The 24807-nt window shown below is 42.6% G+C and overlaps 2 protein-coding genes across 2 annotated transcripts; one reads left to right on the top strand and one right to left on the bottom strand.

The window, feature by feature from the left end:
• Positions 1 to 8420: 8420 nt before the first annotated feature.
• On the top strand, positions 8421 to 9747 carry B3GALT9 (beta-1,3-galactosyltransferase 9). The gene has a single exon (XM_054007114.1). The coding sequence runs from the start codon at positions 8424 to 8426 to the stop codon at positions 9525 to 9527; it is 1104 nt and encodes a 367-aa protein (XP_053863089.1). The 5' UTR covers positions 8421 to 8423; the 3' UTR covers positions 9528 to 9747.
• Positions 9748 to 11604: 1857 nt separating this feature from the next.
• On the bottom strand, positions 11605 to 22213 carry PSMD5 (proteasome 26S subunit, non-ATPase 5). The gene is made up of 10 exons (XM_054007459.1): positions 22022 to 22213; positions 20778 to 20922; positions 20408 to 20521; positions 19725 to 19853; positions 18820 to 18929; positions 18018 to 18160; positions 16332 to 16523; positions 15372 to 15481; positions 14480 to 14620; positions 11605 to 13981 (listed from the first exon to the last, which is right to left on the bottom strand). Exons 1-10 carry the CDS (start codon positions 22192 to 22194, stop codon positions 13724 to 13726), a joined length of 1515 nt encoding a protein of 504 aa, XP_053863434.1. The 5' UTR covers positions 22195 to 22213; the 3' UTR covers positions 11605 to 13723.
• Positions 22214 to 24807: the final 2594 nt, after the last annotated feature.

Genomic DNA, 24807 nt, shown 5'->3' with positions numbered 1-24807 from the left:
GGGAGATTTGTCCCTTTCCCCATTAAAGGAGTCCGATTGTTTAATCATCCATTTACTGCAAATGCACCTGCACCCTCCCTGGTGTAGCACCAGCTCATGAACCAGAAAGTACCGGTAAGCTGGCCTAAGGTCTACACCGGGTTATCCAAGGCCAAAGGACCAGCAATAGGAATCAAATATGCAGGAACTCTCAGTGCCAGACGGTGACCTGAATGGGCCATAATCCTTGATGGCCTGTATTCAAATCTAATGAGGGAAACCTATCTCCTGAAGTGCTTCTGCTCAGATATAAAGGAGTCTGTTAAAGATACATTAAAGCCCTTGCCAAGCATGTATTTAGCTATTGGCACTACTAAATTTTGGGTTGTTTGACACGTTCCCACAGCCCATTTGCAAGAGCTGATGGTATGGGAGTATTATTGCTGTTACCGAACTCACCACCAGCGACAGTCAAAACATGTTGAAAGGATCAGAGACCGAATGCCAGAAAGCATCACTAATGGTGGGGGGGGGGAAATTGTAGCAGGGAATCGAGAACCATGTGGAGGGGCAGGAGATCCTAAACTTACCCAGATCCTCAAGAAACCCTTCCATGAGCTTGTGCAAGTTCATCACAGTTCCACTGAAGTCTCTTGGACAAATTCAATCCAGATTCATGCAGTAGGTAAGAGACTTCCCCAGATCCCGGGCATGGCAGTATCCACCCATATAATCGGCAAGGAGGGCAAGTCAGGAGCCTGCCCTATGCAGCTGAAGGTGGGAAAACAATGACTATTTTTCCTCTGCCCCACAGTACCCTACTCGCTGCCTGAATGCTCTACCCAGAATTGGGCAAGATATATAATGCTTATTAATATTAAATAAGGCTACTAAGCCCTTAGGTTGTGCTTTGCATGTTGAATCCATAGATCTTGAGAAACAGACACAGGAGTGTGATCAGTTTCGGGCTTGGAGCTAGCAACCCTGGGGTTCTAAGCCCACCTGTGACACTGACTGCTGCAGACTCAGACAAGTCCCTTGAGGATCCAGCTCCCTCACCTGAAGCTTTGTGGCTTGGGAGGGACAATAGGCATAACTCCCTCCCCACCTTATTTTTTTTAAAATTGCTGAAGTCAGCAGGTCTGACCGAATGTTCCCAGGAAACGGAGCCGAGGAGCAAGAGGGGGGCATGGTTACACTCACTTTACTGAGTATAACTGGACCTCTGTGCCTTGGTTTCCCAATCTATAAACGGGGACAGCAATACAGACGCATTCACCTGACAGAGATTTCCTGGGGATTAACTAGTTAATATTTGGACAGTGCTTTGAAGACCGAAAGTGCTTGGGAAATACTCAGAATTGTGAAGCTTTAGCCCAGGGGTTCTCAAACTGGGGGTCGCGAGCTGTCAACCTCCACCCCAAACCCCGCTTTGCCTCCAGCATTTATAATGGTGTTAAATATATGAAAAAGTGTTTTTAATGTATAAGGAGGGTCGCACTCAGAGGCTTGCGATGTGAAAGGGGTCACCAGGACACAAGTTTGAGAACCTTTTCCTTGTTTCCTTCCTCCCCAGTTCATTTTCTTGCATTGACAAGCACTAGAAAGACATCCCCTAATTTAAAATACTTTCAATTTTTCACTCCTCTCCTCCCCTGCAAACCTCGCCTCACCCCGCTCCTAGATTGAATACATAATAGGCCTAATTAAATAGCAATTAACAATGGGGGAACCATGAAGGAATCATTCACTAGAGCACTTTTGGGGAGATCAATCAAGCAATCAGCACAGCTTGTTACAACATAAAAACACATTTCACAAGACGTAGGTATTTTCAGACCATTAACACTGGGCATGTCATTCTAGCCCCACCTCCATTTGCTTGTGCTCGTCATAACCGTAAACAACAGGGGCTCTGCTGTCAATGCCACAGGACTCCGTGCAGCTGTTGGAAAGTACAAATCATCAAGGCTTCTGAGCACACCCAAAAAAACCCAGAGCACCTGTGGGAAAAGATCTCTTCCACATTCCAAAAGGCCCAGACATTCTCTCCGAGACATTCCATCCATGGGACCAAATCAGGAGGGATGGTGTTGAGCCATCAGAGAGGCTCTGCTAGCAACAGTGGGAATCAAGGGCATTTGTTGTCCTGCGCAACTGGATATTCCCCCACCATTAGCATAAAGGAAGCAAAGGTCTTGCCCAGCCTTCCTTGCAGGCTTTCCAGGGTGCTACTGTTGGATTTGGCTAATAGGCCAAACTTGAAGCCTATGCAAGGATGCATTGAAGTGATCAGAGTACCGGTCACTGGGCCTCAGTGAACTGTACAGTCAAGTCAAATCAAAGCCAACAAGGGACGGCGGGGAAAACCCATCCGTGTATCAATTCTCTCTAACCACTAATGGCCCATCATAAACAGGGCACCAGCAAGAAGAGAAGTACTGTAGGCTGGAGCCTGTCTCCGCTTTTGCCATCGTCAGTTTTCCCCTCTGTTTCAGAGATGGTTGCAAAACAGACAAACCATTTAAAAAAATACCCCCCAAAGGGTGAGGGGGGGAAACCTGATCTTTGCTAAAAGCTTTGGATACAATCCCAATGGCGCTTAACCTGGGACGATGTAAGACAGGGATCTCTGTGAGTAGAGAGGCAGCCTGCTACAGCTACACTTCAGTTTGTCACTACAGATTTATCTAGAGACATGATCTAGTGGGACTGAGCACAGGACTAGACTTCAGGAATTACCAAATGCTAATCCTGGCTCTGACACCGATTTACCGGGCAGACTTAGGCAAGTCACCCTCACTGTCAGTTTCCCCATCTATACAACAAGGGATGCTCTTGACCTACCTCCCAGGGGGACTTGGTGATGGTAAATATTTGCAAAGCGCTGTGAACCGTAGAAGCCAGGGAGATGCCCCAAATGCAGTACCAAAATCCACCTCAGCATAGGCAGAAATATCTGATCTGCACTGGAATGTCCTCCACAATGTAGTTCCTAGGACAGTGGCTTTCAAACTTCTTAGGCTGCGTACCTCTTCCAAACCACGTAGTCTACCATGTACTTGCATCTAAGCTAGAGTCATAACATACCTATGAAAATGGGGGGGGGGAGGGGGGGGCAGAAGGGTCTGTAAAGGAGAAGACAACGCGTTGTCCACCATTACAGGATTTTTCTTGTGTACCCTCTGACGAGAGCTCGCATACCCCAGCTGACCCTCTTCCAAGCCCAGGACAAGAGGTTCGCCACAGTAACAGGACTTGTGATGATTATAAATTTAAAGAAACCCCCCTCTAGTACAAGACACCGAACCCTAGGGAGGTGGGAGTAGAAGCCACTTTTGTTCTAAGTCTTGTGGCCTTCTGATTGGCACTAGATTCCTAGATGGATGATGACCCTTCTCCATGCACTAGGGTAACAACGTGCTTCCTGACGCCTGAAAAAAGGCTGTGTGGTGTCTTCGGGTTTGTTTGGCTTTTGACCAATTTGTGGAGCTGAATGCTCACAAACAACCCTACGCTAACAGAGCAGTGCACACAGTCCGGAGCTCATAAGCAACCCAACAGCAAAGCAGGATGTACAATACGCTGGCTAGGAGACGCTGTATTTTTAAAAGGAGACCTGTCAGTCTGGAGGGATTTTAGTGTCATTTAATTAATGAAAAATTCCCAGCTTGTGCCTCCTACATGCCACCATTCAGGTTCCTCTTTGCGCAGATCTTTGGCTGTTGGCGGCTTCTTGCCTGCACTTCTGCCCTCTGCTCCAGGGGTGGCCAACCTGGGGTTCCGGAGCCACATGCGGCTCTTCAGAGGTTAATATGCGGTTCCTTGACAGGCGCCAACTTTCCAATGTGCTGGGGGGGTGCTCACTGCTCAGCCCCTGGCTCTGCCACAGGCCCTGCCCCCACTCCACCCCTTCCCACCCTCTCCCCTGAGCCTGCCCTGCCCTCACTCCTCCCCCTCCCCCCCAGAGCCTCCTGCACGCCACAAAACAGCTGATCGGGAGGTGCGGGGAGGGAGGGAGGGAGAGGCGCTGATCGGCAGGGCTGACGGTGGGCAGGAGGCACTGGGATCGGCAGCGGGGGGAGCTGATGGGGGGCTGCTGACTTATTACTGTGTACATTGATACATTCTGGCTACTTCTCAGGCTCAGGTTGGCCACCCCTACTCTACTCCACTTCCCTAGTATCTTTCAGGGGCCTGGCTGCTGGGAACCTGGAAGTCCTTTTCCACTTTTACATTGCCCTGCAAGTCCCATGTGGATCACGTGGTGGTGATGGCTTCCTTTCACCACTTCAGGAACGTTGCCAGACTCAACTATCACCCCTGCGGATGCTGTCAGTGCTTGCCCTGACTCTAATTCCCTGTTGTTGTGCATCTCAGTAAACTTCAGCAGTGCCTGTATGCCATGCTGAGATTAATAAAGCAAAGGCTCTGTTCCACTCATTCTTCAGACACTCAGGAATCACTGAAGCCATCAATGAAATGCAGCCTCTTCTGGGGTAGGACACAGCAGTTGTTTAACAGGACACAGCAACATTACATGACTATTTAGGACAAAAAGCAAAAAGAATCCTATCAAATTGGAACTCCAGAGTGAATTTTAGTTTAGCAGAATGTAACAACTGCTCTGGCATTTAGCCGGTACACAACCTTAACATCCCAGCTCTTACAAAGAGATCACTGGACCTTTAAGGGCTACAAGTTACAAGAACTTTGATTTTGTATCTTAAAAGATCCTGTCCATAGGGTCAAGGGTCAGCTTGCATACATTCACTTGGAGAGCATACAAGTCATACTTCAGCCAAACACAAGTTATTGGGCTCAATACAAGGGTAAGTGGATGAAATTTCATGGCCTGTGCTCTACAGGGAGGCCAGACTGGCTGATCTAATGGTCCTTTCTCACAGGGTCCTAGAGCCCAGACTCCAGTCCGAGCCTGAATATCTACACTGCAATTAAACAGCCCCTTAGCCCATAAGCTGGAGTCAGCTGACAGGGGCCAGCTGCATGTTTTTAATTGCAGTTGCAGACATATCCTCAGGGTCCTTTACAGCTCCCTCCGCAGCAATCCCAGCCATGCTGACTTGACTAGGATCCTTATAGTCTCATCTTCCCATGAGCCAAACCCTGGGTTCCACAGCCTCTCACATTCTCTGACCCAGGTAAGAGACTTTCCTTTATCTCCAGCCTTAGATGTTATTCCAGCCTCACATCTCTCTGGGGGGCTTACCTTTGCTTTCCATTGAGACAGCCTTTCTGCTCTGCATTATGAAACACTGCCCTCTGCTGGTCATGTCTCAAATCACCTCACAGTTCTTTTTCTGTGTTTTCATAGCCATGGGAAGAGCGTATTCTGAGATACCAATGCATTGGCACCTGAATTGCAAGGAGAGCAGTAAGTAATGTACTTCTGTGGTGCTCACAAAGGCAATTATCTTTAGGTTCCAGAAACTGGAGGAGATTATGAGGGAGAAATGCTAGTTCTTGCACAGTTAATGTTGCAGGAAGTTTTCCATTCTATGCCCAATTTTGACTGCCCCCCTCCCCTTTATCAAAAATCAAATAAAAATCCACCCCAAATTTCAGACATTATTTTCTGCATGTGTAGGAGTGCCATTGGGCAGCTGGAGGAACACACAGAAGAGGCCGATCAAAAGTATCCCTCCATCGAACAGTACTCAAAGCAAAGGTAAAAATTATGGGGTCTTAACACCGAGGACATGCCAAGAGTGGACCGGGATAGACAAGAGTGCTGGTGCCTAGTTCACGCTTTAAGCAACATCGATTACCATGGGAAGGACTCAAGTTTCTGGAAGGTTTGAAGCAAACTAGACGGTTGGAGAGTTAAGAGCAGCCAAGATTTAAAATAAAAAAAAAGATGGTTCACTTTCTTTGGGTTTCTCCCCTCTCAGGAGCAGCTTGAGCTAGAAAATCCCATTTCATTTTGTTCACATGGCATTACCGAGAAATGGTACCTTTGAGTATGGTTGGGGAGTTAATTATCTAAAGTCAAATTCCTCCCACTGATGCAGCTCCCATTGTCTTCATTAGGAACTGCATCCATGCATGCAGGTGTAGAATTGGCTTATAGTTAGGAACGGTACCTGCTGGCCTTTAGAGGATGTATGAAGCCTGCACCAGCCAGCTTATATCCATGCTGCACATTCCCAAGCTGTAGGGCTGAGAAAAAGAGAGATGTTGCCGAGGAAATCATGGCACCCTAAGTTGGACTATGACCAGGATACAAGGTTGAATATTGTTACCCTTGCGAAAAGCATCATACAATGAGCACAAACTGCCAAGGTTTCATTTCTATGTCTTATCAAACAACAGCACCTGCAGCAGAGCCCCCTGTATGCCACTCTGGGACATCAGCTCAGTATTATTCAGCATTTGTCACCAGCTCCACTGTGTGTTAGAGGTGCCATCCAAGCACTGACCCAGCCCAGCCTGTGAAGTAAGACAGGATCACAGCACCAGATGGTAGGACAAGAACCGAAGCGACAGCTACACATGGACATTTATGTCAAAGGCTCCAGAGCCCAGGAATGACAGACATTGAGAACTTCTTCACCAAGTAAGAAAAGATAACTACAACATTAAACTGTGCTCGCATTGTCTTAAACTAGGAAATGTGAAGTTGGTCCCTTTCTTTCATAGGTTTTGCTCTGCAGCAACAACTACACAGAGTAAAGCTTAGAAAGCAGGTGGGCAAATCTTATCGACCACATCAGCTTGTTTACAGAATCTAGCACCAACATAAAAGGATTTTCACAATGCAGATCCACACTAGCTCTGTGTGAACAGAGGCACGGGCCTTTCATGAACTTGTCCTTCACAGACCCAGTATTGATCACAGAAATTGCAGAAGTAATGTACAAGTGACTCCCCCTAAACATAAAACCCACACAAGTTGGGCATGTATAACACAACTTTATTGTATTCGTACTAGTGTAGCCTAACACTGTGAAGCAGATCAATGTCAATGTTGCTTTATTCTTTTAGGAAGGGTGTCTCTTTTAGAGGGCAAATGTATTTCTATTCCGGTCTCCCCTCCCTCTGTGTATCAGAAATTAATAAAGGGACTAGCTAGAATTCTAATTACTTTGGGTTTTATGCAGCTGCAACATACGGATTGTCCCGGATTGTATTTCCTTTCACAGTCAGAGGAAGTAAAAGGTGCAGTGGATCTGGTTACTAGCAGGTAACCTTAGCTTGACAAACCTACATACAACCCTGCCTCTTCAGTTTCAGACGTGGAAATATTGCTTATAAATGTAAAAAAAAAAATTTCATCTAAAAAGGCTCCAGTGATCCTGACAGCACATAGAATTTACTGGTACCATGTAGGTAAGTGCTTTCTATCATTTAGCTATGGTATACAGTGGGGGAGGAGACAATTTAGAATTGCAAATGTTACCTTGGGTCATCAGCTACAATAGGACTGCGCTGACTCCATCCCACTTACTAATGAATATGCCTATAGTAAAGTAACTGGAAAGTCAGTTTAGTTATTTATGCTAGAAACCATGACTACAAAAAAGCATGGAAAAAAGAAGTCCATATCTACTAAATACAGCTTGTACAATTGTGTTAAACTCAGAGGTGGAAGTCTAAAATGATAAATGATTTTCCTAAGGTAAATAGCAGCCCAATCCCTTGGAATATTTAAAATGAGACCAGGCAAAACATTAACAGATATACAACAGGACACAGTCCTAATTAGTAGGGAGATCATCTAGATGAAATGATCAATTTCTTCCAACTCTAATTTCTGGCATTCTGAATGAGAATGAGTCTCTATAATTAACAAGTCACAGAGACTTTCCTCTTTAGTTCACAATAATTCTTCAAGTTATGGGCATTTAATATAGAATATCAGGGTTCTAACCCACTGCTCAAAGCAGGACCAACCCCCAGACAGATTTTTACCCCAGTTCCTTAAATGGCCCCCTTAAGGATTGAACTCACAACCCTGGGTTTAGCAGGCCAATGCTCAAACCACTGAGCCATCCCTAAATGTCACAAAGCCTCTGCTCCATAAAGCTTTTAAAATTCTCCCATTTATGCTGGAGCACATAGTTTTCCTAATGACCAAGAGATTACACAGACACCAATAAATTAGACCAAATTCAGAAAATATTAACATGTTAATGGATGTTGCTACCATTTCCATATGCTGAACAGAGTAGGCCTGACAGACTAATGGGCTTATCACACTTTTCATCCATGGATCTTTTAACCCTTCACAAAATGTGGGCATCATTCTCTATTTCACAAATGGGGAAAGTAAAGACCAGAGAGGAAACGTAATTTGTCCAGAATAGCAGAGCAGAGAAACAGAACCAGGATGTCGTGGTTCCACATTAGCCAGGTATCATCTGAAATGACTACCTCTAACTGATTATAAAGGCAGAAGTGAACGTCTATCTCTTCTCCAGGTGATGTTCTGCAGGCTTCGGACACATCAGTGGTGTTTTATTATATTCAACATCATACTTTTCCATGCTTTGCTGTTTGGAGGAGATTTGCTGGAGGAATACTTTCTACATTCGCTACCGGTCACCTACACGGACATGAAAATTCTCAAAATCAGGGAGAAGGCCAGGAAATTAGACATGGATCCCCTAAAGACCAATATATCCAAATCTTACATCATCAGCAGTTCAGAGGTGTGCTCAGATCAAGAGGTATTTCTGCTTGTTATTGTGTACAGCAGCCCAGAAAACAGCACAAGGCGCAACCTGATCAGACGAACATGGGGTAATGTGACAGGCATCAGGGGGTACACTGTGCTTGTTTTGTTTGCTTTAGGAAAGGCAGCTTCAGAAGCCATCCAGTTAGACATCAGTGAAGAGTCTCAAAAGCATGGAGACATCATTGAAGGAAACTTCCTTGATTCTTTTGAGAATCAGACACTGAAGACTGTGATGAGCATGGAGTGGACTGTAACATTCTGTTCCACCGCAAGGTTTATTCTCAAAACCAATGAAGAAATGTTTGTCAACATTCCAAGTTTGGCTGAATACTTGCTTAACTTAAGAACACATCTCGAGGATATTTATATTGGAAAGGTCATTCATCACAATATGCCTGACAGAGACCCTCAAAGCCAGAGCTTTGTTTCTCTCAGTCAATACCAAGAAGAGTATTACCCAGATTATTGTAGTGGAACGGCTTTTGTCATTTCCCAGGATGTTGCTCGGAAGATATACATTGTTGCCAAGGAAACACCAGTTTTGGTTCCTCCCGACGTCTTTGTTGGAATCTGTGCTAAGAACGCTGGCATCATACCCATTCAAAGTTCTAGATTTTCTGGGAAAAAGCACATTAGATACAATCGATGTTGCTACAAATTCATTTTCACCTCTTCCGAAATGAAAGATGAGCTATTTAAAGAATGGAGGGAGATAAGTGATGGAAAAGACTGCACTTTACTGGAAACTTATTATGGGCTGGTGTCCTGCAGAGTCTTGAGCTACTTTGACAAGTTTAAACATTTTAACATGGAAACAATAAAAAGTGAGGCTTTGCATTTTACCACCTAAGATTTAATTTCTGTATGTGAAGAAACTCTGTACTTACACCTTTAACTGTAATTTTTCCTGTTAGAAAGTTCATCTTATCTTTCACCTTTTGCTTTGAACATTTCCACTCAACCTTAGTTTTTAAATGTGAACGTTCCCCCCCACCCTGTTCTTACAGTGAATTATTCCTGATGCTAAAAAAGGATGTGTTTTAATTCAGTAATTTAATTTATGATGCGTGCACCGGCTGTGCTTTTTTCCCCCCACATAATGTAGAACTGCATGCAATTCTTATTTTCCAAGTAAAAACTGTGTTTTAAAGAATTGGTGTATATCACTGTTTTTTCATGTCATCTACTTGTTTGCCCCTCTATGCAGCAACTAGTTTTGATCCAATTTGACTGAGTGATGCATCATTCAATCCCAAACTACCTTGCAAAATATGGAAATCATATCACACTCCAGTGAAATGTAGTTATCTCTGCATCCTTTTAACAGTGTAGGACAGAATGAAGAATAGAGCACCCTGTTGAAACTACCAGGGGAACAGCTTGATAAGTAGATTTTACACAGAATACCCAACCTAACTGCCCTGTATTTAATGAACACAAGCAGTCATGATCTATTTATATTTCATTCAGAAGATATAGCCTGTAGCAGCCCTGTACAACACAATTATGTTGGAATATGGGGGTCAGTATTGAATCAGCAATAAGAATGCCACCTAATGTCTGCCACCACTTCCTGTAAAGCCTTACGTTCTCTTTGGAAGTCTCTCATCCAAGTACTCCTTTTTGGGTCAGGACCCCTACAATTACACCACCATGAAATTTCAGATTTAAATAGCTAAAATCATGAAATTTGCTATTTTAAAAATCCTATGACTGTGAAATTGACCAAAATGGACCAGGAATTTGGTAGGGCCCTAGGGATGACCAAAGAGAGCAGCAGGATAAAAGTTGTGAAGCTAATGGAAGAGTTGCAGTCATATGTTGGACTTAATGCCAGTTTTGTTACATTGGTCTCATGATAAGTTGGTGAAAAAATTCCACTGAAACTGCTTTGACAGAAAATTAGGTTGTTGTCAAAACATTTTCAAGACAAATCTGCTTTGGGCTGAAAACTTTTTTTTTTTTTTTTTTAAACCAAGTCAAAATTTTCTATGGATTCTTTTTTCATTGATATTTTCGATGGTGAAAGGGGACCCCTCTCCTTTCAGACACACACATTTTCTGAACCGTTCTAATAATAAGTAGGTAAAGAGTGTGTGAAAGAACATATTGAGGCCTCAGCTATTAATTCAATGCAGTTGCTCTGGCTAGCAGGAGTGTCAGAAGTTTACTTTGGAGCAGTTGAAAGAAGAGGGCTGTGGGAGTTTGTGCTTTACTTAGGGATCATTTACATGGGGACATGCTAGAAAATTAAGCCCCTTTATGGGCAAACTTCAAAATTAAAGTGACCTTAATTCAGTTTATTTTATTTCACTTTGAAGTGAATTAACTAAACTGAATTAAGGCCATTTTAATTCTACACTGGGGCCTAATGCAGTTTAATTAATCCACTTTAAATTCACACCTTAAGAAAGTTAAACTGAGTTAACTAGAGTGTCCCTATGCAGACAAGCTCTTAACCTCTGAGATTTTGCCAAGTCATTTTCCTGAATTCTGATTGCTTCATTGCTTTATTTTTTTTCTCCTCAGTGGTTAGTTATTTTATATCTCATGTGTGCACATTATAGGCTATCAACAGCATGCACGCTACATGGCTTTGAGGAAGGAGTATGGAACAGTGCTTAAGTGGCTAGCAGTAACTTACTGAAGGATCAGTCTCCGCATTTGTCAGAAGGGAGAAAAAAAATAAAATTATACACACACACTTTTCCCTCAGAATTAAAGCGAGTGGCAGCTTTCAGTAAAGCTCACCTTAAAAAAAAAGTGTATATATACAAACATGAAAACACCTCTGTGGCATTGTAAAATGTTGCCTAGACAAATGTAGCATATGCAGCCAACATTCCCAAACATTGGTTATACATAGTAGTTTTCATAAGTGACAATTGCAAATGCTCACACTTATCACATAAAGGAAGAGACTCACGAATTGTAGAAAAGTTTACTGAAATGTCAGTACACTGTTCAGATAGCAACCAGCATACAAAAACCACTTAACATCTTAAAGTTAAGCTAGCCAGCACAAGTGGAAGATATTTTTACATTCAACATAACTTTAAAACAGTAAAAAAATTTTCCATGCATGCAGGATGTCTGACATTTTTGCACTGTGCCAGTGGAAGACAGTCATTAGCCATTCCCACGTAAAAAGCAAAACAGTTAATATTGGCCAATAGAGTCTGTGCAGAGGTAATGCTATCTAAGGTATTTATTGGGCACCTACACCCATAGGATTTATACGCCGCTACTGGTATAATCTTGAATGAAAAATTCTTTAAAATTCCAGTTCATAAGAATAAGTGACAGACATGTTGCATAAAAAGTTATTCTGCGTTTAAATAGTATATTACTCATTACCTTTCCTCTCCCGCCCCCAACACTCTAGCTTTTCTAAGTCCTCTTGTACCTTGCATCACCATTAAAAGGTCCTGCACCACAGCACTGATCTGGCAGCAGTCAGCTGGATGTTGGTTCCTCTGCAGCCCAACGCCATTTCTCCCTGGCTCAGCCAGAGGGCTGCTGCAGTGCAACCAAGGCATCCTATTCATTTGCCCTGATTTGGGGGGCAGGGAAATGAACAAGCTACTTCTGTACAGATATCCAACTTGGTATTTTTATTACTACTTCCTGTGGTTACCTTCATTTAATACATTTTTTGAGTATTTCACATATTTTATTTTTTATCCTTGGAACTAAAATAATATGTAATTCATGGTTAAAATAAGACAGAAGAAAAAAAATATATATATATATGAGTCTTGATTTGTGGACCAAAATACATTACATGGCCCATCTAGTCTGAAATCCTGTCCTCCATAGTAGTCAAACTGTTCTTCAGAGAATGTGTAAAACCTATGTGGTTTACCAAATTATAATAGGCTAGAGCAGGGACTGGCAACCTTTGGCACGCGGCCTGCCAGGGAAATCTGCTGGCGGGCCAGGCCGGCTTGTTTACCTGCATCGTCCGCAGGTTCGGCCGATCACAGCTCCCACTGGCCGCGGTTCGCCATGCCAGGCCAACGGGGGCTGCGGGAAGCGGCACAGGCTGAGGGATGTGCTGGCCGCCACTTCTTGCAGTCCCCATTGGCCTGGAGTGGCGAACCGCGGCCAGTGGGAGCTGCGATTGGCCGAACCTGCGGACGCTGCAGGTAAACAAATCGTCCTGGGCCACCAGCAGATTTCCCTGGCGGGCAGCGTGCCAAAGGTTGCCAATCCCTGGGCTATAGCCATGAGTTACTTCCTCCACGGCTAAATTTATGTCCTTAAACAGAAGGCTTTATGCTCTTATCACTTTTACTCTAACTAACTAACATTACCGAAGTTCAGATATAATTTAAAAAGTGATAATTTTAAAATTAAGAGACATCAATTTTTGATCAAAATGATAGTAAAATCTATTTAAAATTTGTTTCTAAGCAAACAGATTGACTAACAGACTGTGGTTCATACAATGTCCTCTTAAACAAATTATCTTAATTGCAGTACAAAGAAGCAGGTCAAAAAAAAAAAAAAAAAAGGCAGCTTCCAATTTGATTTAACACTCACTTTATCAGACAGTATCTTTAAAAATGTAAGATTTTTCACGTTCACTTTCCCCATAAGATGTAAAGAACATTCAGAACTGTTTGTTTATACAAGACTTACATCCAGCAAACCAAACTGGAAAAAAAAACAAAAAACAAAACAAAAAAACACAAATTATTTTTGCACCATCTCCTGTAGGCATGAACGCCCCCCGAAAGTAGCTAGTGTAATTGTAATAAACTAAACTGCTTATGTCAGTCAATTAGACAAGGTTCTATCAAAACAAGATTATAAATGTACAGGAAGCGGATTTATGTACACCATGATGCTTTAAAGTGCCCTACGGCTGTTTGAGAATTACTCTCCTAACTCTTAGTTATTTTCAGATTAAAACAACTGAGTCAAATGCCTTCTAAAGTTTCTTTCATGAGGTTAGAGCCTCTAAACTGGAGCCATTTTGGACCAACCACTGCTCCAGTAACACTGGATTGCTAAAAAGGAAAAAATGTGAGGACGCTGATATTATTCTGCCCCTTCCACAGCAGTAGTAGAAACAGCCTTAACATAATAAGGACCTTCATGCAGATAAGCCCTCAGCCTTAAGTAGTATTGGTTTCCAAATATTTCAGCTATTGTTTTGGAATTTACAAGGGCCTTAACCAGTTCATATTTGGCATCCTTTGAAGCTTTGTCAGGTTCCACAGATCTGTCTACAATATATTCCACAAATCCTGGACTGTCAAGCATCAGTTTTTGTGCCCATGGTTGGTTTGCAATAGCCTAAACATCAAGAAAGAAGAAAAATAATCAAGTTTGGATTTTTTTAATATGCTAATATAATACACTGATTGTTAAGCAATAGTCAGGGACAAGAATACAACTGAAATCAGATATGCAGTCTGGGCAACTGGAGGATGGAGACTAGAAGACGACATTGAGGCTGTCCAACCAAGCAGTAGTATTTTAATTCTAGACACAGATTCTAGAGTTATTTTTCCCCCCCTTTAGATTGTAAATGAATTATGGACCACCACTTTTGTGGCACCAAACTTAATTCATTTTTTAGTTTACAAGAGGATATAAAGTGCAGACCAGACTCATTTGGTGCCTAGTTTGGATTCTATTTGGGTTCCGGTCTGATGTATGAGGGTTGGACACAGATTTGTATACAGAAGTCAGTCTACAAAGATAATATTTACACACATTATTACAACTTGATGCTATCACTAGGAAAGGAATTTACAACTTCTAGTCTCATTTTTAAAAAAGGAAACTTACGGTAAACACTCTTAAAGCCCCACAGTGGAGATCAGGGAATGGCTGAGTACCAATACTCCTGAAGAGTTCCAATGGCTGGCTAGACAAGGCAGCAAACCAGGATTCAGTCATTCCTAGCAGGTCTTCTGTTTGCTGGTCTGGCTACACATGGAGAGAAAGTATGAAATAGGCTAGAAACATTGTGATGAATAATTTTTGCATTTTTAATATTCGTTCTCAAGAGTCAGGAAAATTATAAAGGAAAAAATCAATTTAAAACTAAGTCACCTAGCCAATAGCAGTTTAAACAAAGAATTTTAAGTATCAAATTTACTTTTCCCAAATATGCAGTTCACTTTTTGTATTTCACTCAGTTTGGAGGGTAGAATTTTCTCACGGATTCTTAGGAGTTTCACTACTACTACTTCTGCTGGAATTCACAAGGCTGCAGGGGAAGTTTAAATGAGGATGCTTCACTCAGGTGAAAAAATCTTAATGTAAACGGAAATGGTTTCAAGTGGGGTGGGTTACACAATCCAATTACAACGTTCTGGTCTTCAAGTAGTTTTACAATGTCCCTTTAAGCCATAAGTATTGTACTACATGCACTTTCCTTTTCATTGTAAAGTTGTCCTATTCTGAGCAAAGTGACAATTTCACGGAACTCTAGAACTTTGCATTCTGAACACTGAAAACAGCGATTATTTAGCAGAAATGTTATGTATCTAAGCACAAACACTTCACTTACATGAATTAAAACCACAATGTTACTCTTCTCCACTAGAGAATACAGTATTTTTTTAAATAAAAGTGTAAAGAGTTCATTACAAAAACAGTAAACTATTAAGAAACCTTGACTTAGCCTCTACAAAACACACAATAGTGTCATTTCTCTACATTTCAAACAACTTACTGGCAAGTAAAGAAGCGATGATATGGCATCCAAACATCGAAGTCTTAGCTCTGCTGGGGGATTCTTTGCCTGGTGCCCGAGTCTGTTTAACAGATGTTGAAATCTACTCCCTTTGAAAATAAAAACATTAAGAAATTTTCATTTGTCATGCATACTCCCGACATACTAATAAAATCTCCAGTAACTTCTGTACTATGTCAAATGATCAGTATTACAGTCGACTGAATTAAATGCTAGAGAAGAGTGCTGGGATGCACAGCCTGAGCAAGAGCAGTTCTAGATATACTCTACTGACAATACATATAGCTGCCATCTCTTGGTATGGCAAACTGGGTCAGTTTTGAACCAGTAGTGAAAAAGGTTCTGTATCTCATTTCGAATCCTCTGGGCCATTTTGGTCAGCCATTTCATCTTCTACTAAAAGAAGTCCTATAATCTTCAAAAAAAGGGAAGTTACCAGGAGAGACACAAAAAGCATATTCATCCATGTCTGTAGGCAAAAGATGTATAGTACATGGCCGTATTTTCCTCATCCTTTTTAAGAAAGCATATCACGGAAGAAAGATGAACATCTCCTAAAATTACAGTGCTGTTGTGGACTTGCATTATGCTGAGCACTGCAATACGAGGAATTTTAGCTGACAGCCCAAGCTGCAGCTCTGACACTGCCATGTGTTTCATGAACACGGTTTGATCACAGCCAGTAATGCCATATATATTAGGCTCCTCTTCAGAACCAGTAGTACTTTCCTCTTCCCCTATTCTCCCACGCCCTACCAAAATTAAAGAGGGACTATGAATAGAAAATTATTATTCTGGTGCTTTGCAGCTATTAAAACAAATAGAAATCTTTGGTAAGTAAATATATTTTAAGGTCCCTTTCCCCACTCCTGAGTGTGAAAATCCCTCAGTAAACTCTCCTTTGTCTATTAGAATAAGGGGGAAAAAATTGATGCAAACCAGATTTCTGTAAAACCTGTTTTCCTTCCACATTTGATCCCAGGATTGCAAGCGTGTCCACAGCCACTCCAATCATGGTTGGGTCATGGCCTTCAGCCATTCCAAATACTTTTTCCATAAAGATGGGATATCGTTCACAGATCTGCTGTGGGCTGTCTACAATAGCCAGATTTCCAAAAAATTTCACAAATCCTACCAAAAGCAAAGCAAGAAACATTCAACAGAAAAGAAAAATAACGTCAGTAGCATAATTTCAAGTCAATAACCAGGAAAAGATACCAAAAGACTTTTACACGAATGGCATAATTAAAAAAATGTGTTGAAGATAAAATTGTTCAGCTGTAAAAAAGTAATATGACTGAAAGGACACCACTAGATAAAGCCAGTATTTTTAAAACAAACGTGTATAGCACAAACAGAGGCAGTGCAAGCTACTCCTACATGCTCAACGGATATCTAGACAAGGCTAAGAGATCTTAAGTGGTGGTGTTTTTTTAACCCTCTTATCCCAGCCTAGACATGCCCCCACAGTATACTTCAACTTTGCTCTACAAGAGCTCATTTTCCATCACCTCTCTGGTGAAGCTGTAACAGTGCAATGGCTTCCTTGTTTGTGTGAAATAGACACCTGTCTACTAATAAATGGGCTGACCCAAGCACCACTGAGTTCCACATAAAAGTTACACACTTATAGGTAGTTGGATCCTGAATTTCAGATCAAATTGCAGTTGCTCAATATTCAAACAGGATGTAGTTCATTCATATTCCCCACTCTTTTCCTGACCACTACCCATTTAAAAAGACTGGTACCTCCTTTAAAAAGAGATACTGTCAGGTTAAAAGTAATATTTAAAAAAAAATAAATTTCCTTAAGTCACTAACACCTTAGATATTAAAATTTATGATGTTTGCTTCTCATTTCAATCACCTTGGACAATGAAAACAGGACTTGTCAGTCTCATTTTCTGAGTCTCAAAAAAAAAAAAAACAAAAAAAAACACCAATCACAAAAAAATGTTTCACTCAATAAAAGTTCAGGAGGACATTTCTATTAAAAGGGATATCCCAACTTTAAGAGAAACAAAATTATTTCTACCAGAAGATTTTTTTAAAGACCTTCTTTTACTGCAAGTAAAACTTCAGATTACTATAAACTGAAATATTGGAGAAAATGAAGGAGTGGGTTTTTGTTTTGTTTTTTAAACACTGTACACCAAAATTTTGTAAGATGCAGAGTTTCTCCCACTTGTGCAGGAGTTTCACACAGCAACAGAGGTGAAAACTTACATTTTAAAAAAAATAGTAAAAATATAATCGCTAGTTTTTGTGTTTTTTCAGATGTATCTGGGCAGTGGAGTACCTCAAACTTCTTTGAATTTACATTTTTTAAACTGACTAGGTTTCAAGTTGTTGGGGTCCTTCTAATATCTTGTTTAGCGAGACAACAGCAATTCTTCAACTGTGTGCCTACTATACCTGACAGCATCCCTGTAACTCATCTTTTCCCAGTGCCCTTATGTAAAGAAGGCAATCACGTTTTAGACCATTCATAAACATTTATAACATTCTTACTATCAAAAATACACATTTCCTCTCAGGACAAAAGGCTCAAAGCCCTTAGTTTAACAGTTCTTTAGAGGTGAACAACATTACACAACGTTGGAAACAATCAATGCATAACATCACCTGGCAAATAGAAGCCTGAGAAAGGATCAGAATCTGCCCCAATGATTATATTGGAAATTTTATCAATGATTCCTTGCTGGGCAAGATATTGACGTCCATGCTTAGTGTATGCCAATGAGGTCACCATCTCTATACTGGTAGCTCTACAGAAGATAAAGAATAAATGCTCACCTGGCCTATTTCATATCCTTTTTAAAGTAACCTAAATATCTAGATAATCTCAAGAGACTGATAAAGAAAATAATGTTTTAATCTTTCACAGTTGTCATTTTAAAGATAACATGCTCCTAATATTTATATTGCAATAGTACCCAAAGACTGCAATCAGGAGCACAGTTCTAATTCTGTGGTTGTACTGTGCCTAGTGTAAGACATGGCCATATCCCAAAGAGTTTAAAACAGAAGTATTAGCACTTAAAAAATAATGGTCCAACTAAATTTTTAAAAATAATTAACCTGACTTGTGGGGGAGGGAGAAATGAGGACCTGCATGTGTCTCTGATTAAATGATCAAACTAAGATAATCAAAGTGAGACCCCAATCCAGAATCAGAATCAACTTTACTTTCAAATTTAGTTAAATCAATATTTTGTCAGTGTTTAATTCTCTCCAGTACAGCCTCTTGTGCTTGTTTGGACTAGCAGTACAAAATCAAAAACTTGAACAGAGTTATGATTTCCTCTTCCCCCTCCCCAGTTAGAATACAGTTGTAATCCAACGCCTTTTAAATATTTTTTTATGGATCCTCGTACTTAAATTGTTTTCAAAAGCAGATTGTCTGGAAACCAATCTGTCAACATACCTGACCAGCACATCATCTCCAGTCAGTTCTTCAATTAGCTCAGATATTAATCCACTGTTTGCACAGTAATTCAAAGAAACCGCAGACACTGAAGAAATCTCAACAATTAACTACAAAAGCAAGCACAGGAAGGACAGGTGTATAAAAGCATTTGTGTAAGACTGAGTGCTTGCACACCGCATTATGTTTATAAAGTTATACAGACCTATACGGTACATATTCCAAACAGAATTTTTGCCTGAAAACATTATTTATTAACCCCCATCTTGCTTTAAAAGCTTATTTCACTGATAAGTCTTCAGACAGAAGTATGTTCTTTTGCTTTCTTCTTACATCCTGCTTTCCCCACCCCCCTTTGCTCTGCTAAAAATGCCAGCCTCTCCACTCCCTTTGTTTCTTCCTCACACGTTTAAGCTTTGTGACTGCTCCTTGCCACCCACGTACCTGAAGCTATACAGCTGGCAGTGATCTACCATCACCACTCCCCATTTTTTTTTTTTTTTTTTTTTTTTTTTTTTTTTTTTTTTTAAGAGTTGCACCTGTATTTTTTTTTTTTGATTTATAGTAATATCTATAGGTGTCCATCCTAGGCTCTGGGCCCCCATCCACCATAATTTAAAAACAAAATATAATAGAGGACAGCCCATAAATATCCTCCAGACCTTCAGTCCACCCCATTTCAAAACCCTTTGAGGTTTGGGGGGGGGAAGAAAACTGTGATTCACAATTTCATAAAGAATTATGGTATGCTCCTTTCCCGCCCCACGCCATTTTTCTTCCCTCCAGAAATGTACAAAGCTTGCAAGTCAGTTAAAAATGACAGATATGTTCCATCTCATTCCAAATTACAATGCACTAGAGTCGTGCTGCCCTGTAACAAACACCAAGAACTACATTGCTCTTACCTCATATACTCTGTATCGTACAACATCACTTGTTGCCATGACATTTTTCAAGTCAACTAAAAAATTGCTTGCAAATAAAGCCTCCAGCCCATCTTGAGTCTGTGCTATTCTCGACAGTGATTTGATAGCCTACAAATAAAGGCAGTGTTTTGTGATAATACAGACACATACACACACACACAGTAGCAGAACCAACTGTAGAATGAAAGAGCAAGTCAAGAAGAGTCAGTTGAATTGTTTTTTTCCCCCAATAGGCTAAATAATACATGAGACATCTAGAGCTATGCTTTATCAGTGGGAGAAGACTGAAAAATATTGGTCTCTCTGCTGAGACTGGCAAGAGTGCTAGTTATGCTGGTTTCTGTGATGTGAACAATCTTTTAGGAATCAGACAGGAGACCACATTAATTCACTTCACAGAGGAGAGTTACCAGACAGCAACGATATGGGTGTGTTAGATGATTTTACCTAGAGTGACTTCAGAGCCTAAGACATTTAGATGCTTTTGGAATTTTTACACCAAGGCTGATCCCAGTCTCCTGGGCTATCCAAGCCCCCACTTCTCTATTATCCAAGAATAATCAAGGCTGCTAACTCAGACACTGTAGATACAACATAAGATACTTTGAACCTTTCAATTAGTGTGAAAAAGAAAAAAAGAATTTATTGTTTGCAACACTTACCTCTTTAGCTACAGCTATTTTCTCTCCACCAATGCAATAAATGATTTGCCTTAGTAATTCAGGATTATTGAGAATTTCTCTAACAGCATCTGAATTTTCAACTATTCTTCCAACCTAAAAATTCAGTTGAACATATAGTATTAGTCTGTTTCCACCAGATGCAAAACACCAACATGAAAAATTTCAACAAGTTTATGTAGGATTTCTAACTAGAATCTATATACAAGGAGCAATATGGTGCTTTTGTCCTACTTTGGTACTGGGAGGTAAAGAATTAAACTGTAATAAAAAAAGTGATAATAGATTAAAACTAGCCAAGAATGGTCAAAGATCTAACCTACTATTTGAATATAGGAGTTACGGTTCATACCTGAGCTATAGTAAGAAGTTTAACTGAATCATCAGGATGAAAAAGTCCTTTTTGAAGTTCTTCTCTGAAGTTTTGGATTACATACAATGGATCCACTGCCTGAAGAAACCGCTCCAAGATAGAAACACATAAAGCAACCTGTTCTCTGTTTGCAGGGAAAGGAAAGACACCCCTTAGATCAGTGTTCCCCAAACATTTCAGAGTCACACCTCCTCTTACCCCATCCGCCCACACACACACACACCCCCCAGGAGTGGGGCCACAGCTCCAGCGGGGAGGGAGGACGACATGGACAGGGGTAAGGAGGCTGGGGCCACAGCTGTGGGCAGGACTGGGAGCAGAGCCCTAGCTGGGGCCCTGGGCACATGGCCAGCAGCTGGGGCCCTGGGGACAGGGCTGGGAGACGGGGCCAGCAGCCAAAGGGCACCCCCCATGGGGGCTGGCCCAGGCTTCAGACGTGCCCCCAAACATTCCTCCATGCCCCTTTAAGGGGGGCACACCCCAGTTTAGGGACCTCAGCCTTAGCTAAAGAATTTAACAATTTAAGGCAAACAGAAACAACTCTGTGGCTATTTCCCACCAACTAAGCTTTGTCACCACTCTGAATTTTGCAGAATAATCTAGATTTTACTACTACAGGCCTACGCACGTGCAAAACAACTTTGTACTGTTCTGATTCTATTTCCTGGCAGTGATCATTGCAATAGCTTATACTCAGTAAATAAACAGCTCCTCCCATGTGCTTTACAAATAATAACCACACACACACAAAAACCCAAATCCCAACCTCCTTATGGAGTATCGTCCACATTTTACAGATGGGGAAACCATGGCAGAGAGAAAAGTTTTGCCACGGGCCAAACAATGATTCAGTGGCAGAGCCATGCTCAGAGGGAGCCCCAGGTTCCCAGGGCTGTTGCACTGCTGGGCTCTGCATACAGGAGCCTATCACCCAGTGACACCCAGCACCTCGGGCTGCACGACAGCGAGGAGCAGAGCACCACCCCTACGGCAACAGCACGTGCCACAGCAGCCTGGTCCCCCCCCCATAACAGCCCCTGACACCCGCCCCCCCCCGACAGCGCTGCCCCGCCCCCACCACATGGCGCCCCAGCTCCAGGGAGGCAGCCTGAGGTGCCCCCGTACCCCAGCGACGCCGCATCGCTCCCCCCGAACGCCAGCCCCCTCCTCCGGGTGCCCGCCTCGCCCAGGCCCCGGCCCAGGCCTCCCCCGCCCCGGCGAACCTGTCGTTCACGTTGAGCAGAGCGAAGAGGCTTCCCAGGCGGATGTCGGGCGCCCGCTCCCTCAGCGCGCTCAGCGGCAGGGCCTGCACGGCCACCCCCAGGGCCCGCAGCTCCTCCAGCGGCTCCTCCAGCCGGGACACGCGGGCTAAGCGCTCCAGCGCCTCCTCCGCCATCTTGGCACCCGAGGGAGGGAGTGTGAGGCTAGCCGTATCGCGAGAACTCCCCTAGCAACCACGCTGGGCGTAACTAGGAGGCTCCTTTCGCGTCCGGGAAAATGTAAACAAAATGGCGGGCCCCTGCACCTTGCTGATTGGCTGCTGTAAGGCGAGGGGCGGGGCTAGTCTGGCAAGTCCGCCCCGTGGCCTCCTGGGAGCGGAGCGGGCCGGGCCAGGCTGACGCGGTCCGCCGGCGGGAGGGCGGCGATGGAGGCGGTGGCCGGGCGGGGAGGGCGAAGCCGTCTCACAGCCACCCACTGTCACTGTGGGGTGTTAGTGACATCACGCCGTGCTGGTGTCTGGCCCCTCCCGGGGGGGGGCTGCAGGGAGCCCCTCAGAGCCCGCCCCGGGAGTGGCACAAAGACACCGTGTAAAGACCCCAGGCGGCTGCCGCGTGGCCACCATCGAGGTCACATAACACACCCGCCCGGGCGTCTCGGGATGCTTCAGAATAACCCCCCACACACAACCCCCCGGCCTTTAATTCTCAACAATAAAAGTCAGGGTTTAGCCCCACCACCAAATCGCTCTGGCGTCTCTCAGCCCAACACAAAAGAAGGTCGCTGAGTATTCCCAATCCGAAGAAGTGAGGTTTTTACTCACGAAAGCTGATGCCCAAATAAATCTGTTAGTCTTTAAGGTGCCACCGGACTCCTTGTTGTTTTTTGAGTATTCCCAAGTATCCGGGGTCGCCGTGTTAGTCTGTATCTACCAAAACGACAAGGAGGCTGGTGGCCCCTTAAAGACCACGAAAGCTGATGCCCAAATAAATCCGTTAGTCTTTAAGGGGCCACCGGACTCCTTGTTGTTTTTGAGTATTCACAGAGCAGCGTCCACAGCCGGTTACTCGGCTCCTCCCGGAAAGGACTTTTGGAAAGTCACCGTCACCCAGCTCCTTCTGGAAACAGCCTTTCCCCAGCTGACCTCGGAGAGCCGGGCTCAGCTCCCTGATCATCTCACTTCAGACATCGATTCAGACTAACTGCCTTTTGTTTTATCGTACTCCTTTATCTACACTTCGCACAATGTTATTAAATAAATAAGTGTTGATAAATGTAAAATGAAGATAATATTTATCCACTGCGGAGATAATTAGATGATAAATAAGCAGGCTTTGGTGCAGGGAAACTTTTCAGGTGGGGGTGGCAGGAGAGAAGGGAATTCTCCCTCCACTACCATGGAGTATCAATACAGCTGCTCCGTGCTGTGCTCTCCCACTATTTGGGGGTTTTGATTAACAAAGTTAGGCAGTCGGAGTCCCATTGGCCTAACTTGTCCTAGGCAGCATTGCAAGGTGATGTGCAGGGGTATAGACTTTCCTTATACAGGCTCCCCACACTCCCTTATCACATCTGTGCAGTGTCAGTCTGACCGTTCTGTTGTGCTGAGGATGGTCTGTGCCTGCAGGGGAGATCAGTGTAAGAAGAAAATGTGTCAGTCTTTCAATCTACAAGGAATAGACCAGGCAAATGAAGCTTAGCAGATACCTGAACTTTCCATTTTGTAAAGGGTTCTGAATGATCTATGATATTAAATATCTCTAAAAGGTCACTAACAATACCAGGATAATTTGGCCTTCATCCTTTGCCCAGGAATGAGATCGTCAGCAGTATGATAATTGTAGAAAGTTTTGGTCTAAAGCTAGACTTAGACTGCTGTGCTAAGAAGTTTGCAATGATCTGCTGATGAATACATTTTCTAGTAGCTTGAGAGACCTAACAGTAACATAATGACTGTCTCTATTCATGTACAGTTGAATTCTTAAAGGGACATTGTCAAAAAGTTTTAGGCCTAAAATGCCCACTACTACTTTGCACTTTTATAGCACCTGCTGAGGATGTCAAAATGCTTTAAAATATTCAGGAATTAAACCCCAGAACACTCCATTGTACAGATGCAGAAAACACGGCATAGAGGTTACGTGACTTGCCCAAGGTCACCCGGCAATTCAGTGGCCGAGCTGGGAGAACTCAGATCTTACTTCCTGCCATTTAGCCACAACTACCTGCTTCTGCCATTAAGCTTTGTGTTTAAGGGAAAAAAGTTGTACAGAGCCAACTATTAGAAAGGTTTAAAATAAATCAAATTCAATTACTTTTAAAATTAATTTTTTAAATGTAAAACAATCCCTTGCAGTGTCAAATCCAAAACACTTTCTGACGCTTGTGCATGGGAAGGAGAAAGTGAAGCTGACTAGAGATAAACGTGGAACAATTCAGGCTAGATGTGTTGTCCCAACTGACTGAAACGTTGCAGATACACAGTGTATGAGATTGCTAAACCTGAAATAACTTTTAAAACCTACAGGGTTAACAGGCAAAGCTGTAATTAAAAGCTAGGGAGACTTTCTTTTTAAATGCTTCTTAGTTTTGTGCACTTTCAGCACATTTTATTCTTCACATTCAAATATCTTATTCTGGGAGGCGGGAGCTAAAAACACCCTAGTTTTATTCAGATTCAGATATCACAGTGATGGGCATAATAGGCTTTGGCCAAGTCAGCGAACGTCACAGTGTCAAGTTCCCCATCTTTTAAATGGAATAATAATAATACCTACATTACAGGGGGTTT

This window comes from Malaclemys terrapin, chromosome 17 (assembly GCF_027887155.1).
Source record: "Malaclemys terrapin pileata isolate rMalTer1 chromosome 17, rMalTer1.hap1, whole genome shotgun sequence".
Classification (NCBI taxonomy): Eukaryota; Metazoa; Chordata; order Testudines; family Emydidae; genus Malaclemys; species Malaclemys terrapin.
The sequence above is the reverse complement of the archived record's forward strand: the minus strand, read 5'-3'. Positions and strand labels throughout refer to the sequence as shown.